General features: G+C 34.0%; 1 protein-coding gene across 1 annotated transcript; it reads right to left on the bottom strand.

Moving 5' to 3' along the window:
* Window positions 1-1,389: 1,389 nt before the first annotated feature.
* On the bottom strand, window positions 1,390-17,839 carry LOC128991666 (U3 small nucleolar ribonucleoprotein protein IMP3). Its single transcript, XM_054414753.1, has 5 exons — window positions 17,565-17,839; window positions 15,891-15,998; window positions 14,604-14,810; window positions 4,401-4,473; window positions 1,390-1,489 (listed from the first exon to the last, which is right to left on the bottom strand). The coding sequence occupies exons 1-5, from the start codon at window positions 17,699-17,701 to the stop codon at window positions 1,463-1,465; spliced, it is 552 nt and encodes a 183-aa protein (XP_054270728.1). The 5' UTR covers window positions 17,702-17,839; the 3' UTR covers window positions 1,390-1,462.
* Between the last annotated feature and the right edge of the window lie 632 nt (window positions 17,840-18,471).

Genomic DNA, 18,471 nt, shown 5'->3' with positions numbered 1-18,471 from the left:
CATCTTGGTCTATAATCGACCAGCGCCACTGAGAACTCACGTTTTAGTGGTCTAAAATCGACCAGCGCCAGATAGAGGGTTAAATATTAACAGCTGTTTCATTAAAAAGTAGTGAAAAATTATCCTTATGACGAAAATATAAACAAATCTGGGAAGGGAACTTTAAAGGCTTCTGGGGCAGAGCCCTAAGGGAATTTACTTAGTTTTACTTTTGATGGCTTATCTACAGACCGATACCTTTCTTTTGACACCTTTACCAAGTTTCTATTCTACGCCCAGCTGTTCTCTCAAATTAGTGGAGACAAAGTTTCCAATAAAATATTTAGATTCCTCATGTTAATCTTATGGGAGAAAACCCAACTTGAATGGAAGATCCTGTCCAAACTAATAAAAGATTTCAAAAAATTAAAAACACTGCAGAACTACAGATCAGGGTATTTTTTGTATACTTTAATCGTCAAAATCGGTCCAAAAATGAGGGTAGTATTGCAGTAAATAGCATTGCAAATACTTCTTTTGGACAATTCAATAACTCCCAATAAATGTGTGTTGTTTAAAACACAATTGAAAAATCAACAGCTGTTTCATTAAAAAGTATTATCCACATGGCCAAAATGTAAACAAATTTGTCGAGGGATCTTTAAAGGCTTCTGGGGCAGAGCCCTAAGGGAATTTACTTCGTGTTTCTTTTGATAACTCATCTACAGACCAAGGCCATTCTTTGGAGACCTCTACCAAGTTTCTACGTCCAGCCGTTATCTCAAATCAGTGGAGACAAAGTTTCCAATTAAATATTTACATTTCCCCATGTTAATCTTATGGGAGAAAACCCAACTTTGATGGAAGATTCTGCCCAAACTAATAAAGACTTCAAAAAACCAAAAACACTTTGCAAAACTACAGATCAGGGCCATTTTTTTGACACTTTAATCGTCAAAATCGGTCCAAAAATGAGGGAGGAGTTCTGTTTACAAAAATCGGCTTAGCGTATTATATATAGAATAGATGTTGATTGTAATCATTCTATAGATTTAACTCTTTATTACTTGAATTGTGTTAAATAAAGCCTACTCATTCTGATTCAAGGCAAACAATCTTTATTCGTCAACAAGACAAAAATGTTACAAGATTGTGATTGGGGACATAGCTTTAAAGCATTGTAAAATATAAGTTTTGTTGAATTTATATCTTATTTATATATATGTGAGGGAATTCTAAAGGGCTTCTACACAAGAAAAACATTTTAATCACTCGCAATTACCTGTACAAATAAAAAATCAACTTGTGAATGTGTTTTGTCTGAATTTCAATTGTTCAGGTTGTAGAAACACATAATACTCACATTATTTTGGCTTACTTGTTGGATAAAGGAAAACTAAAATAAAATGAGACATTTTATTATAAAATTTACTGTTATTGAACTGATATATAAAAAAAATGCATTTTCTTCATGAACTTCAAGTTAATCCATCATGTCAAAATCATCCCTCTGAAACAATGGTGTTAATGATTATCAAAAAGTTTAAAGTATTAAAGTTAAACCTACTAAAATTAAACAACACATACTGTACTCACAGTAAGTTAACTGTAGAATTAGGCCCAAACTATCACAAACCTAAATAAATACTGATAGTAAGTGAATTTCCAGTTGTTCCTAAATTTGTATTCTAAGAGATTCAAAATGAATCTTAAGGATTTAACATGAAGCAGTTTCTTCTTTTAAATGTTACCTTAAGGGGTCCAATTGAAAAATCCATGTATTTAACAAAATGAAAATGTTTCTTAAGAGTCCTTGGAGGCTAGCGGCCATCTTGGATGATTTCAAATAGCTGTGAAGAGTTATTCACGGTCCAAAAATATTTTTTTCAAACACCAAAGTGATTATAATTGAAATCTATTATACTGTGAGATTAGAAATTTTCTTTGTCGTTTTTAATTGTTCTCCAAGGGAGTCCATGGAAGCTAACGACCATCTCGGATCTGCCCGCCATAAGAGCAATGTTAATTTCGTTAATTTCAAACAGTTGCTGAAGTGTTATTTACCATCTAAAAATTTTTTTTCTAACTCCAGAGTGATTGTAATTTAAATATCTAGTATACTGTGAGATTAGAAATGTCTTTCTTAGGGCCGCTTTCCCCAAATCAAGTTTAACTTAATCTCGGTTAACTTTAATCGGCGGGTTAAACTTAGGATGGCTTTCCCCACTATTTTGTCATGAAAGTTTAGTTTAACCTAGCTTTTCTTTGCAAGCAACAATGTTGGCAACACTGTTATGCAATTTTGTCTGCAATATTAGTTGTTTAACTCCCCACTATGACATATCTGTCATTAATTTTCTCGTGTTTTGGTTATTTGTATTAAATTTTGTGTCATTGTCTCCAATTGTTGACATAAAAACGAAACATTTTTATTTGCAGGGTGATAAATTGTACTGATGCTAATTTATAAGCATTTCATTTCTTGTGTTTATTTAAGCTCAAACTTAATTAAACAGTAGGCCTACTGACGCATCAAATAAAAGCATTAATTACATTATGGGAAAATAAAATGTTGGGAAAGACGCAAAATTAATGTTTGTGGATTAAAAACTAGAGCCTATCCTTTGTAATGGCAGGCCTAGGCTACTCAGCATTAGACACGTTCGATGTTTCTAAACTAAATTTAATTTTAGGCGTACTACAGTAGTTGTTAATTTACACATGATAATAATAGACTAGTCGTTAGGCCCGAATGTTTAATATTTACTTTTGTGTAATGTAAGACTCGTGTTAAAATAAAATCAAACCAAAAGGCTTCTTATGAGCAAACTTTCCAACCACTGTTGCGTTGCTGTGGACAAGGTAACCTATCACAACTACGATACTACCTACCGAAAATATAATAATTTAGGCCTACTCTACGCATTTAAAAACCTTAAAACCATTACTGTATATCTATAGCCTTATATCTTTAAATTTGAAATAGTCATGAATTGTCTACATAGGTTCTGGTTTACTATTTCTTAATTTATTTCCAGTTCAATTTATTTTAGGTTATGTTTAACAAATGTCAAACAAACAAGGATATTTGCCATTGCCGTCTGCCGAACGTAACAAGTCAGCCAAGAGCCAATCAAAATCAAGCTTCTCTCCTGGGTTAACCCACGGATCGCCAGTTAAACCATCCTCACCCCTAGGGTTAACTTAAACCTAGTTTAAACGGAGAAATTATTTTGGGGAAAGTGAATTTGAGGTTAAACTAGCTAGAGTTTAAACCGTGATCAGAGTTAAACTTGATTTGGGGAAAGCGGCCCTTAGAATGTCTAGGCTCCAAGGACTCTTAATAGTCAAGTTAAACATTTTCTCAATATAAATATAAAACAACCGTCCGTGAAAAAAAAATGCGATCAGTGATTAAGATTGTGTGATGCAGCATTTTTTTTCGAAACGGTATGATTTTCTTTCAAAATTATTTACAACTAACTTGAGCTATTGTAATGGATCATTAACCTAAAAAAATAAAGTAAAGAATGTACTAAATACAATTTTGTGTGAACAAGAGGTTAGTTGCTGACCTAACCTGCTGACGGACACTGCTGATTTTGTGGCTGGTCTAAGAAAACTAGATCGGTTTTTCCGATGCATATAGACTAAATTACTGCGTTGAATCAAATTGAAAATTCAATGCATTTACGATGATATGTACACCAATACTAGTGGTTAAATATTCTAAATTTTCTGTGTAGGGTAAACATTTGTGATTATTTTTTAAGGTTAGCCTAAAAAAATCATAAAGATATAAAATTGATAGGTAGAGTAAAAAAATTCAAACTCGGCAAAATATTAGTTTGAGAAAAATAATTAATAGCAAATTGTTTTGACGGATTTTAGAATATATGCACTTGAAGACACAAATTTTATAAACTTTGGAAAAGATGCCACAAGGACTAATTTCATTTGCATATACCTGACTGTTTACGTCCAAACATACATCAAGACTCATGCCTCTAGCTCAAATCCTACAAGAGATTTGTAAAAAAGGAAAGGTCTTAGAGTGATAAGTTACACAGTTTGAAGAAAAAATTCATATTCAAGTTATGATCTGGTTGATATCTGAAAATAAAATTATCTACCTGTTCATAGGATAAGCTATATACTCCGTTCACAAAATATAGGCGGATTGAGGGTAAGTGATTCCATCCCCTCCACCTCACCGTAACATTGAAACAACAGTAGACAGCTGATTAGCTGATATCATTAAGCTAAAAGTGGTGGGAGAACTCGGGAAACCTTACCCTTAAACTACCTAAATTTACTGCATTCCGGTACAAAGACTTAAAACACACTCAAAGTAAGCTAAAGAAGGGACATCACTAATAAACGATAATATTTCTATAACCATAAGAACAACTTGAACTTACCATCTCATTGTATTCCATGATGTGTTTCTTGATAGCTGAAGTATCAACCCACGTGACAAAGTCTTCTAGATTTCTGCAAAAAAGATTTTTTAATCAGTCATAAACACTGTTGGTTCTTGTAATATAGTTGATCACCTACGTCAATTAAGACCAGGGCTACCAACATTTAACAAGCAACAGTTAGGAGATCCAAGCCTCCACACTTTTTAGAACTAGTAGAAGGTGAATGAGAACTAAAAACCATCTTACACTTGCATGCCTAAAGCTGTCGCATTGACAATTAGTGGTATTGCATCTTTGATAATGTGTCATAAATAAAGTGTCTTGAAATGCTTAGCAGTAAAGAAATTACAAATACAAAAGACGATAAAAGGACGCGTTGCAGAAAGTCAACAGTCCCGGAAGGTCAAATAATTTATACCTGTGCCGCTAGGTCAAAAACTACAATGTTTGCAGTGTCTGTAGATCAAAAATCCCAGTAAGTCAAATAGTACAGTCCGAGCTAAAAACGTGGTCTATGTTAAAGCAATTGACTTATTGGGAATTTGACCTAATGCAACAGCAGTTTTAATATAACGAAATAAGATAAAATACAAGTTCAGTTTCGCTGAGTCAACAGTGCCGGAAGGTCAAAAGTATAATCTGTTAAAAACAACGATAGTCCTCTCGACGCATGACTTTAATAATTTCGTGTTTTGGTGTACTTAAAGTTGTGCTAAAATTTTGAAAATTGGCACAGAGCTTCTTGGTAAGTCCTACTCGATGACTATTTTGTTGGAACTTTAAACTATTTACCAATCTAATTAATAAAAATTGATATGTATGGTGAAATAGTTTTAAATCGTGATTTATAACATGAAAAAGTTAGCATGCGAGATTATAACTTGGGTTGAAGAGGACGGCAAATTTAGCATTTCGCAACGCATGGAAAGAACTACATCGTACGATGCGACTGCTGAGTGGACTTTTAATTTACAGTTCTAAGAACAAGAAAAAGATGAATATACAGATCACCAGTACATTCATATTATTTATAAAACCTCTTTCTGTATTACCAGCTTACATTTTTCACTTATAAGAATACCTACATCATAAGCAGGGTGTTAAAAATAAGCGGGGAGATACTTTACCTAGTAATTCCTTGGGCCAAAATAAACAGAAAATCAAGGATAACATTTTTTCCGAAATCATTTCGTTAACCAGATACCCACCATTTTGTATTTTTTACATACGAATATTTATCTTTGCACTTTTCCAACCGATGTTTATGAAACTTGGTATGTATGTTAAGGTAGGAGAGACCCATGTTATTAAAAAAAAAGATTCATCTCGATTCACCCTAAAATTTCAAAATTTAACACTTAACTACAATATAATATACTTTACTACACCACAATATTTATGTATCACCATAAATCTTTAACAAAATAAAACGTTAACATTTTTAAAATCCAAAGTAAATCAATATAATATTTCTTTTTTGAAAAATATTTTTAAAAAAAGGGCAATGGTAAAATAACGAGAGGCGAGTTTCGATCTGGGTGTTTCAGGTTTGAATCTAGGAGGATTTAACATTAATTAGGTAACATTAGTGTTTAATCCTCCTAGGTTTGAACTGATTGAGAGGAATACATGAAACCGAAGGGGGGAGGTAGCAACAAGTGCACTAGTATTTACTAGTGTCCAATTACAATTTGATGGATTTAACCAAAACCTTTTCTATTTCACTTATTTTCAGCTGTTAAATTTCAAACGATACGTTTTAGCGACATCATTAACGTTATTATCATCATCATCGTTTGAGTTTGGGTTTGCGGCAATGTATTTTTATGAATAAAACCTTTAATTTGATACCAAACTTGACCTCTGCTGCTATTAATTGACTGTTAGTCCAGGAAAAATACGACAAATTACCCTTAAACCTGGGCAAAATTGCTTCACAAGCAATTGAAGTGGTATTCAACACAGAAAATAATGCTTTATAACATATCCAAAATCCGACCATGGGAAATTACTAAAAAATCAAATTCAAAATGGCGGCAAAATTTCATATTTTTGTGATATTTGTTTTAGAACTTTTGGCGGTATGGGATGACGGAAAGCACATATACATAAATTAAATATCAGATTGGATGTTGAAATATCAAATATTTACAAGAATAGACTTTATTAAAACGACAAGGGCATATTTGTATGTACATTTTAGTTTCCATAGTTAAAAAGAATTAAATTTAATAGGTTTTCTTGGACAAACTATTCATTTAAATAATTGTTATCATTTTGTTTCAATGTTCTTACATTCATTGATCTGGCACTCCCCTCAAAAAGCAGAACAAGACAGGCCATTATGTTTACATCCACAGTTGCGCAATGGGTTATAAAAGATGAATGGACCAGTTTCAATAATCACTCTAGGGTTGGCGGTATTTCAGATACTGTACGGTAGTACGAGTTTTTGCACCAAGAAGGACATTATTCGCAGACGTTTGAACAAATATGTGAAAAATAACTATTATAGGAAACATTAAACATGAATACTATAGTATGAAACATCAAACATATCAAAACAGGCAATGCAAAAAGACTACAAAACAATAAGTCGTACCTCCATACATTTCTTATGGACGTTTCGTAATTTGAACATTTTTTGGGATAATTTTTCTTATATCTCCAGATTTCACTAACGCTTACAGTTTGTTCTAGCCTTAAAATATTCTGTGATAAAAGGGTTTACATTTGAGCTATTGATAATTAAAACCGGATGATTTAGAAACTAGCTACGAACCCTATAACAATATTAAATTTAACTTTTTAGATATACATTTTTATTAAAAGATGTATATCTCGGATTGTTAATATGTCATCAAGTTCATTCTGGTCTCAAATTACTCAGTGAATCTTTGGCTTTAATTTTATTAACAATTTTTTAAAATCTGATGAATTTTAATTGAGTCACGAATCTTTGTTTAACAGTAGATTATTTGTTTCTCAAAATTTGTCTTTAGTTTTAGACATATATCCCCAATTCTAAACAACTTCCAAAAATCTTACGGTCTTAAATAAATAGTAACATTATTGACTTTTGTTTTAGCTATGGATTACTTATCGGGAGTTATTAGAATTGGGGATAAATGCCCTAAACTAAAGACAAATTTTGTAAAATTAATAATTTACTGTTAAATAAAGATTCATGACTCATTTAAAATTTTTCTGATTTCATTAAGTGATACATAAAATTAAAGCTAAACATCCACTGAGTAATTTGAGACAAGAAAGAACTTGGTGACATATTAGCAACCCAAGATATACATCTTAAAAAAAAATATTTTTAAAAAGTTAAATTTAATATTGTGTTAAGGTTTGTAGCTCGTCTATAACACGTCCGATTTTAATTATCAATGGCTTAAATGAAAACACTTTTATCACCGAATATTTTAAGGCTAGAACAAACTGCAAGCGTTGGTAAAAACTTGAGATATAAGAAAAATTATCTTAAAAAATGTTCAAACTACGTAACGTCCATAAGAAATGGATAAGGGGGAATTTTCGTTTGAATATATCTTCAAAACGAAAAAAATACATTTAAAAACTGATTTTAGCATTGAAATCAGCGTGAAAATCTAATTTATAATGATGTGTCACAACACTATCATTACGTTTAAAAATATATATTTATATCCAATATGGCGGAACTAATATGGCAGATTCAACATGGTGGCCAAAGTGCGTTCCCTATCATATTAAAGGACTAACCACACAATAAATATCGGTGGTAATCTCAAATAATAAATAACAAATTAACAAATAAGTGAATATCTAAAAAAATGCATGAAATTGCATGTGATATATTTTTTAATGTGTTCAATGTTGGGGATAACTGCCATTTTTAATCGTCATTAGAGGGGGTTTCCTGTAGACCGATTTTTGGCAACTTATAGTACGTCACTCTACGCACCTAACACTATACCAAATAAAACCGTACAATGTTTTCTTGCATTGTTTTAAGGCCATATCCCATATTTATCTGACTATTGGTGTTTTAAAATAAATGGCTCTTAAGAAAAATAGCCGCCATTTTAAAGTTTACTTTTAGACACTTTCCCATGGTCGGATTTTGTCGGATTTTGGATATGTTGTAAAGTAACATTTGTTAAGTCGAATACCACTTCAATGGCTTATGAAGCAATTTTGCACAGGTCAAATCATAATTTTACTAGACTATGTATGCACTATCAATTAACAGCTGTGTCTAAGGATTATGTCGGCTTTAGTCACAAACAGGACAACAAGATCGCTCCACTCATCCCACACTCATCTCCATTCATACTTGGCTTAAAATGCATACATTTGTATGGTCGCCATTTCAAAGCAACATGTCTACATTATCAATGACAAACGTGGAAAACCTTATACGAGTGTGAGAAAGTCCGAAAACAGAGTAAGTCTGAAAACAACTCTAAAAAACAATAAGCAATAAATTGCAAGAACCGTTGCTTATATCATTGGGTATACACGTATGTACTGACATGTATACTCAATGCTTATATCGAACGAATGTACATCGTGAGAATTTCCATTAGTTGTTCCATTTAGTTGTGTGTCCATTAGTATAATAGTTTACTCTTTTGAAGTCAACGGAAATTGTGACTGTTATTACCCTTGAAATAATGTTTGTGTAGTACTTTGCAATCCTACCAATGCTTATAGAATCATACGATTACAATTTTCTGGTTATAATATGTCGCATAGAGTGGTGACTACTGTATCTTTTTGGTTTGCTTGTAAAACAGGATCAACAGAGATTTTCCATCGACTTAAACAATACGATACTCTCAAATTGTTCATTGCTATAACAAAATATCACACAGTTTGATGAATATTTGTGTGTAAACCACATACAGTACACCTGTATTCTATCCATTTTTTCTTTTATTTTTCCAAGACTTTATAGAAAATCACACATTACGTGATCAGTGAAGAAAGGCTGTATCCCATGTGTTTTATAGGTAAAGAAGTAAAGACGAACACTGCTTCAGGTCAGAGCATTCAGTTATCATCAGCAATTGTAATTCCCGAATCAGTAACTGAATCAATAGTCAATTATGTTAGGGTTTGTTAATTATTTATAATGCACTTTACATGTTCCATTTGATAGTTTATAATAATTTACTCGGAATCTATAAGACACCTTTGGCTTGTATTAAATATTGGGTTGGGCCGTTTAGTATTTTGAATACAATAGGTGTACTCGTCAAACAGTTAAATATTATTATTTCTATGAATTTAATGGGTAACTTTAAAGATTAGGTGGAATTACTAACAATACTTCACCGTAATCAGCAGCAAACATACATAAGGAATTCCAGTTATTGCAACAGACGCTCTGACAGCCCGTCAACATAAGACCTGCAGAAGGGTTAACGAATATGCTGAAAAAATAACGAGATAAGTGAGTGTAAAGTGACTATTTATATCCGGTCGTCATACGCCACGAGACATTCCGTCAGCGAATGGGAGGCCCACAAAAGGGTGAAGATCAATAACGCGCTGCATTTGGAATGGAATAATTTGCACAGGTCCTCGAAAAGTACTAAATTCTCGAGTCCATAAAAAGTCAAGTGCCCAGAATGTCTTACACACATACGGAAATTCAAGTCCTCAAAATATTGCAATAGTGTATTTTCATATAAATTCTTGAGACCCGAAGAAGTCAAGTCCCCAAAATGTCTTATACACTTACATATATATGAATTTGAACGGATGGTGTTTTTGGCCTCTAGGGACTCAAAACGAAAAATTACATCGGTCCCGGGTCCAGGTGTTGCCATGAGTACTACGGTAATAGCTTATTCCCTATATGTGAAATTCGCTAAAAACCTAACAATTCTATAGAATAACTAGCTGTACCCGCTGGCTTTGCCCCGTTTAACTAATTAATTTTCAAGATTAGCTCGTTCGCATGGCTCAATCACGTCCAGGTTGAAGTTCGTTCGCTACGCTCACTCACCTTTAGGTTGGAGCTCGTTCGCTGAGCTCACTTGCCTTGGGGTTAACTCGCCTCCAGGTTGAAGTTCGTTCGAAACGCTCACTCAGCTTTTGGTTGCAAATTTGCTGTTGTCATAAATTGTTTAATTGACACAGCTGTTAAGATTCATTAATTCCTTTTAAATATGAAAAATCATAAGGTTAACATGGGAAACTCCAGAGCTAATGGGGCGAAGCTCGAATGCCCTATCATAATAAAAATTACTCAGTTTTCCTATTTAATGCCCAAAGAATCGGTGTATCGAATTTCAGCCACCCAGGTAAATGGGAAGTGGGAGAATTAGTGATGATGAGTGAATGAGAGTGAGTGTGTCAGTAAGGGCTTTGCCTTTTATAAGTATACATAGCACATTCAACCAGCTGTTAGTTAAAACAAATTATATTGGACTAAAACAAATCGATGATTACAAAGAATACTTTAAAAAATAATTTGAACATCCTACTACTGTATTTTACTATGCATATTTAATTAATCTGCCATCCTCGTACCGAAGAATTAAATGTATCAATGGTCAGCATTACACATAGTATAAATAAGCCAACCAACGTACGTATGTATTTGAATTTTCTTCCAAATGCTGAATTTGTGTCACAAATGCTGAATGTTACAGCTGTTATGTTAAGCAAATTATATTGTACTAAAAGCTAGCTAGAAGCATTGACTTATTGGAGAAGGTTAGCATCGGCTGCTAGACTTTTTAAAAACTAAAACTTAATTTATAAAAAACTGGGACACTAATTTTAAATTATAGCTTTGAAATTCCCTAGTTCTCAAAATTGTCTTTCTTTGAACACAAAACTAATGAAAATCCATCGTCTGGTTGATTCAGAATCGTGAAAAAACCCCATTTACGTTTTAATAATATATGATAGTTTGGACAGGTTTCAACCCTTCCGAGGCGTAATACATTTACACAGTTTATATGTAGACGACATTATAACTCATAAAATAGTTCTACAATTAAATGGATCTCCTTTTACAAACGTATATAATAACCAGAAATTTTCAGATCGTCCTTGCGGGTATTTTATGCCACAAATTTTGACGAAAGGCTATACCTATTTACAGTATTGACCAAACAGTTGGCAAGAAGCATTAATAGATATGCTATGTGCCAAATATGATAATTTTAGCTCTATTCTAATTATGACAAAACACAAAGTAACTAAAAGCGAGTTTTGTTGGTGTAGTAAGCGTTGCAGGAGGTCTACTTTACACTGAATCGATGTTCACTTTTATTGCTTTTGATCTTCCGGCACTGTTGACTCAGCGAAACTGAACTTGTATTTTACCGTATTTCGTTATATTAAAACTACTGTTGCATTAGGTCAAATTCCCAATAAGTCAATTGCTTTAACATAGACCACGTTTTTAGCTCGGACTGTATTATTTGACTTACTGGGACTTTTGATCTACAGACACTGCAAACATTGTAGTTTTTGACCTAGCGGCACAGGTATAAATTATTTGATCTTCCGGGACTGTTGACTTCCAGCAACATTCCCCGATAAAAACACTACATGATTCATTACCGCCATTGACGCACATGTCACTTATAATAAAGCTATTCTATGGACATAAAAACAAAAGTAATGGTTAGACAAATTACCAGTGTTGGGAAGTAGCGCGCTAATTTTTTTGTAGCGTTAGCTGTAGCTACGCTACTTTTAAGATTTTGTAGCTTTAGCTGAAGCTAGCTAAATTTTTAAAGTAGTTGTAGCGGAATTTTAGCTACTTTTCTCGCTACATTAACATTTGTTTGAGATAGTGATTTTGATCATAACCTCAACCTTACGTGAAACAAAAAAATTAGGCCTACTTTCTTGGCTTCATACAGCTGGTTGCAGCCGTTTCATTCCCTATTACAACGTTGTGTGGACATAGAGGCCATTAAATGAGTGTTATCCACATTTTTGGCTCTAATTACCTTAATTTACTACTCTATGATTACTGTCAGATAAAATAAAATCGCTAGATGCAGACGACGTTTAAACGTTACCGGTGACAAGAGAAGCTATTGACTGCTTGCAAGTGATTGACAGGGAAATTAGTAATCAATTTAGTTTCTTTATTATATCGATAATGTTTCAACTTGGAGTTAAATGGAAACCAACACACCTTAACATAATGAGAAAGCTGGTCTTTCAACCTTTGCTTCAGCTGTTGATTGTGGTTTATCATCTTTAGAACATTGAAACATAATTAACAAAACCAAATTTATTGAACTCACAAATCAGACTAAACTAAAAAGTAAACAAAACATAATAATATAAACATTCATCTGACAGATGTTATAAATAAAACATATGGACTTATTTCTTGATACATAACACTCCTCCCCCCGTCAGGTAGTCCTTGAGATATGCCGGTGGTCGACGGATCGGAACAGGTCGAGGACTCGTACTCGTTGAAGTGTTTTGGGAGTTTGATCTAGAGACACGTGACCGAACAGGTTGTGGACTCGTGCTCATGCTAGTGGAGTCTTGAATTAAACCAGAAACGTTGGGACCAGCTAAACCAGAAACGTTGAAACCAGCATCTTCTTGATGAGGGTTAATTGATCCTTCTATACTACTAAAGGAATTACGAGATTGTTGCATCACTGACGGTCGCATTGGTTGTACGTCTGGTATTCTCATCATAATAGGATTGCGGACCATTGATGGTGGTTGAACTGGAGTGATATGTTGAGCTTCTGGTGTTCTCATCTGAATAGGATTCTGGAATACTGGGTGGAATGGTGGGTTTATTGGAGATTCAGGATTATCCAGTTATCCTCGTCGCCAGTTTAGAATATTGAAACAAAACCAAATTTATTGAACTCACAAATCAGACTAAACTAAAAAGTAAACAAAACATAATAATATAAACAGTCATCTGACAGATGTTATAAATAAAGCATATGGACTTATTTCTTGATACATAACATCATCACAAGCCCTTCCTTGGTTAGATTACGAAGATTTTTCAAAGGTTTACTAAATTAACAAAGAGGAAATTACCTGATGAGATTTAAGATATGCCTAGACTACATGGTAATGTTAATGAAAAAAATCTCCATATAACATGAAACTTACATTGAAAAACTAGCATAGTTTGCTCCTGCTAACAGCTCTTGTAAAGGACTGAGGCTATGGTTTAAGACGAATACCAAGTTCCAAGTTCAATTATTAGGAATATATCTGTTTAGTCCTTGCAAGAACAAGCCTACTATAGCCAACTTGTTACATAGCCAAGTAGGCATACATGTTATTTTTACTTTACAAATTTCAACATGTTTAAATTAAAAGCCGATTTCAGGATAAGTTGCTGAATACTGTTTTCTGTACCAACTAGGTTGAAGCACAATTTGCCCTATGCATAATGACAATAAAGGACGATTTCTTGACATTGAAAAGTGTTATTCATAGAACAAGTATCTTATCACTTTAAAAGTTATAGCAATGTCGTTTTTAACATTAAAAGTAAAGACAGGCAATAAACTCCAATTTCAGTAGGCTAGGCTCTGTAACACAAAAAAGTATTTTTAAATAATCTTTTTACAGTTTTATTGGTCTTAATTGTTGATATAAGACATCTATAAATGAATCTATATTAAAGAAATAAAATGAGCGTTTAAAATATAGTTTGGTTGTATGTCCTTTGAACTTAATGAAATTTACATTTAAGATGCTTAAAAATAATGCAATATTTAAAAATAAGTACTAAATGTGGTGGGACACCCAACTATTTGGTTCTGTTGTTGTAATGTTAGGTTTATAATGATTTGAAAATATTGCTTAGTATATTTTAATTAGTGTTGTTAGCCTTGTCTTGTGATTGGCTGCCCCCAACTGCAAACTTACGTGGTCCCGACAGTAGTTGTATTTATCATTGACTGTTGATTTTATTCACTACAATTAGGCTCCAAACCACTGGGTTAGAGAATAATCAAACAACTTAACAATTTTGGCAATGGGGGAGACTTTAACTTGTTACAACCATACGCTCTACTACCAGCCTTGCTTTGAGCCAATTAAACCGCAATTTTGTATGTTAATAGTAAAGAACTAATTCATTCACAATGGTAACTAATTCCAAAAAGTTAGCAAGCAAAGGTAAGTGCTAAGTCATGTTTTAACATCTTAAAACTACTCTTTTTAACTATTGATGCTCACCTAGTGACAAGGAAGGCAGGATCCTTGATGACCTCGGTGCCGACCCTGACGTGACCTTGCTGAACCAGCTTGGTTGCCATCTTGACAGTCTGGCCCATCCGCAGTCGAACCATGACCACCGGCAGACGACGGCGGCAGAACGAGGAGGCTGTGACACCATCGCACGACTCCAGGTCCCACTTCGTGTTGATTAAGCCCAGAATATAGCTGAGGAGATCAATGTGATTTTAGTTGGAAATAGAATATAGGCTTTGACTCAAAAGGCCTAGACAATGAAAATAGGCAGAGTGATTATTTTAAAATGTTTTTCTACAAGAGTGTATAGAGACTAAGACCACAGGTGTTAAACAGGCGTTAAAATGTAAACACTATTTGGAAAATGTTTTTAATTCGTTCAAAAATTTTCAGAATAACTAGATGTTTTAATAAATGTTTACAATCTCTAAAGTCCATCAGTCCTATCAGACAAAAAAATTAAATATAGACCGACAGCAGTGCTGCGGTTAGCATATTTCTGGCATCCACCACTACGAGTGCCGTGTAGTTAAAGGCGCACGCCGCAGCAGCGTCCGTTGGTAGCTGGATGACGATTTTAACCATTGTGGAAAGTTTCAATTATAGGCCAACCTTAGGGCTATGCCTTACAGATCTATAAAGCATTTTTTTAGTTTAATCATTGGATTTAACATATGGACCAACAAGATCCGGGTGACATTTAATTGCGAAGCATTAGTTTTGGCTTGAAACTGTCAGATACTGTATTTGCGAAGGTTTATATATAATAGTTTTGTCAGCATATCTGAAAGTATGCAAACCAACTGCTGTGCTTAATATAAGAAGGTTTTAACTGACTATGATAAGATCCCTGTGCGTAAAACGGGCACACAGCTAGTCAGATAAATTTCTGATGAAATGTTCAAAAATGTGTAGGCCTATACAATATATACCAAACAGATACTATACAAACAGGTATCATTGATTCTATCAAACAATTATTTGTTGTCAACTGCTGTAGCTAAATAAAAATAGTTATTTTCTCCTCGCACTACATACTCTCCAAAATACATCTTTGCATTCTCACTGATGGCAAGTAATTCATCTGGATTGTCAAAGAAATTACTTCCCATGTATCAAACGATGCTTTCAAGGAGGTTGGGCACTTTTCTATTTAAGCTTCAGGTCTGCATATGATTATCCTCAGTTAAAGAGATAATTCTGTTCTTCATGCCAACTATAGAACTTTATTGTATTTTAAAATATTAGTAACAAAGAGACTAGACTACTTACAGTTTTTCCAACAATGCAGCACTTGAATCTGATCTAAATGGTTCACTAGGATCTATCTCCTTTATTTTTCTGGCAACTGTTCTGATTTCTCTAGATAATTTGTTATACCTATGAAACACAGTAACAAGTAGAATAATGGTAATACATCAGATGAATTAATATTATACTTATTGTTTACCACAAAACAATGAGGATCTATGGCAATGAATTGTAATTACCATCGATAAAATGAGTAAAAATGCTGGGATACAACCCTATTGCTTAAATCAATTGGTTGGTACAACTATCCTGTTGATGTGAAAAATTGTGAAAGTGGTTTTCATCCTAGACACAGTCTATCCAGAAATTCTGGTATAGGCCTACCACGTCGCAGGAGGTATTAAGGTTACATAGATATAAGGTGTCCAAGATATAATCTTTCCAACTTCATTTTAAAAAATAGTTGTTTAGCCTCCGGATTACTGTATTATACTTAAAATGGTTTAAAATACCTGCATATAGTAATCCTTTGTTGCTGATTTAGGCAACTAGTTTCGGTTCTTGTTTTGAACCATCTTCAGGCCTCAAGGTGTCAAGTGATCACTTCATTCGAAGGTCGTTAACAGAGTTCAATAAATAAAACATATACAAAACACGATACACGGAACGGACACACATTACAAAAAACACGAAAAACACGAAGGGACATTGACAATCGATCGTGACCGGGCTGAGGTAAAGTCTAGACTGGTGGTCAAAGTGGTCTATGACGTTGTCTCTGTCTTCTTATCACCGGTGCGTGTTCATTCATTCATTGTTCCCTCCAGTATCCTTATAGCTGTGTTGTAAACTAACTAAACTCTCCTTCCAATCCAACTATATTTACAACACAGCTATAAGGATACTGGAGGGAACAATGAATGAATGAACACGCACCGGTGATAAGAAGACAGAGACAACGTCATAGACCACTTTGACCACCAGTCTAGACTTTACCTCAGCCCGGTCACGATCGATTGTCAATGTCCCTTCGTGTTTTTCGTGTTTTTTGTAATGTGTGTCCGTTCCGTGTATCGTGTTTTGTATATGTTTTATTTATTGAACTCTGTTAACGACCTTCGAATGAAGTGATCACTTGACACCTTGAGGCCTGAAGATGGTTCAAAACAAGAACCGAAACTAGTTGCCTAAATCAGCAACAAAGGATTACTATATGCAGGTATTTTAAACCATTTTAAGTATAATCTTTCCAGTGGCTGCACTTTACTTGACGTCCTACACTCATTCGAATGAAAATATCGATCGATATATCGATTAATCGATTGCTTCATTCGATATATCGTTTGGTTAGTTAGGTAAGGTTAACCTAACCTAACTAACCAAACGATATATCGAATGAAACAATCGAATCGAAAAAACAATCGAATGAGTGTAGGACGTCAAATAAAGTGCAGCCTTTCCAGTTAGGTTAAATTCTACAGATCAATAGTTTTCATTCTATTCATTGTGATTGTCTACCAGAGCTATTTAATATAATAACAATTTTTGTCACAGCTCTGGCTCGTCCTTGTATTGGATGTGACCCTGGAGGTTTCAGGTCTAGTTTTGTTGTTATCTTTTCAATCAAATTTAGGGTAACCCAGCTAAGAAAATGTACCCAAATGATACTATGACTAGGGCCTAGGCTACACTCACTTTGTGTAATCTTCTCTTTTTTGAATACAATATCTCCTCATCACCTTCACTTCATGTAAATTATTGTCCACTTCCCATGATATAAAATCAACTTTTTTTAAGAGCTTCTTCTCATGAAACTTTAACTTTCGCACCATTATTATTTTCGGGGTTTACAAAGATTGTATAGATTTAGGGTTATCCTATTTTAAATTTAAAGTCCTAGGCTCAGTCAGTAAAGTAAATAACACAGGTTTTAGGTTAGGTTACACACATAGCTAACATCAAAATGACGTGACGTGACGAGACGACGAGACGATTGACGTGACGAGACGGACGAGACGAGACGAGACGAGTAGTTAGTTAAGTAGAGAGAGAAGTAGATAGATAGAGTATGAGGTATGAGTGTAGAGCATCGATCTCTAGTAATAATACAGATCGATGGTATCGAGTGCGAGTGATTGGGTTGGCTGTTGAGTGTTGCAGGCCGTGGCCTGGTAGAATTGGCAACGTCGCAAGTGGTGTTGTATAGTGACAGACGTCCCATAAGATAACATGGCACTGTCAGACAGGTGACATCAGCCACGGCCACCTTTAACTACAGGCCGCGGCCTGGTGGAATTGGCAACGTCGTAAGTGGTGTTGTTTTGTGACAGACGTCCCATAAGATAACATGGCAGATAATGTAAAAAAATATTAACCCAGGCAACCACAAGATGATAAAAGGATATTAAATTCATAAGTTTGTGTACAATTGACTACATGGTGTTAAAATACCAAGTCAGCCAAAGGCATTAAGAAAGAAAAAAAAAGCAAACATGGCAGACAGGTGACATCAGCTCATTAATTCGCATTTTATTGATTTAAATTTGAATTTATAAACATAAATTTATTAAAATATTGGAAATACAAATACAAAATTGAAAAC

The sequence above is a fragment of the Macrosteles quadrilineatus genome, unplaced genomic scaffold (genome assembly GCF_028750875.1).
Source record: "Macrosteles quadrilineatus isolate MER2022 unplaced genomic scaffold, UCM_ALF_1.0 Scaffold_4__1_contigs__length_99947679, whole genome shotgun sequence".
In the NCBI taxonomy this organism is placed as follows: Eukaryota; Metazoa; Arthropoda; class Insecta; order Hemiptera; family Cicadellidae; genus Macrosteles; species Macrosteles quadrilineatus.
The sequence above is the reverse complement of the archived record's forward strand: the minus strand, read 5'-3'. Positions and strand labels throughout refer to the sequence as shown.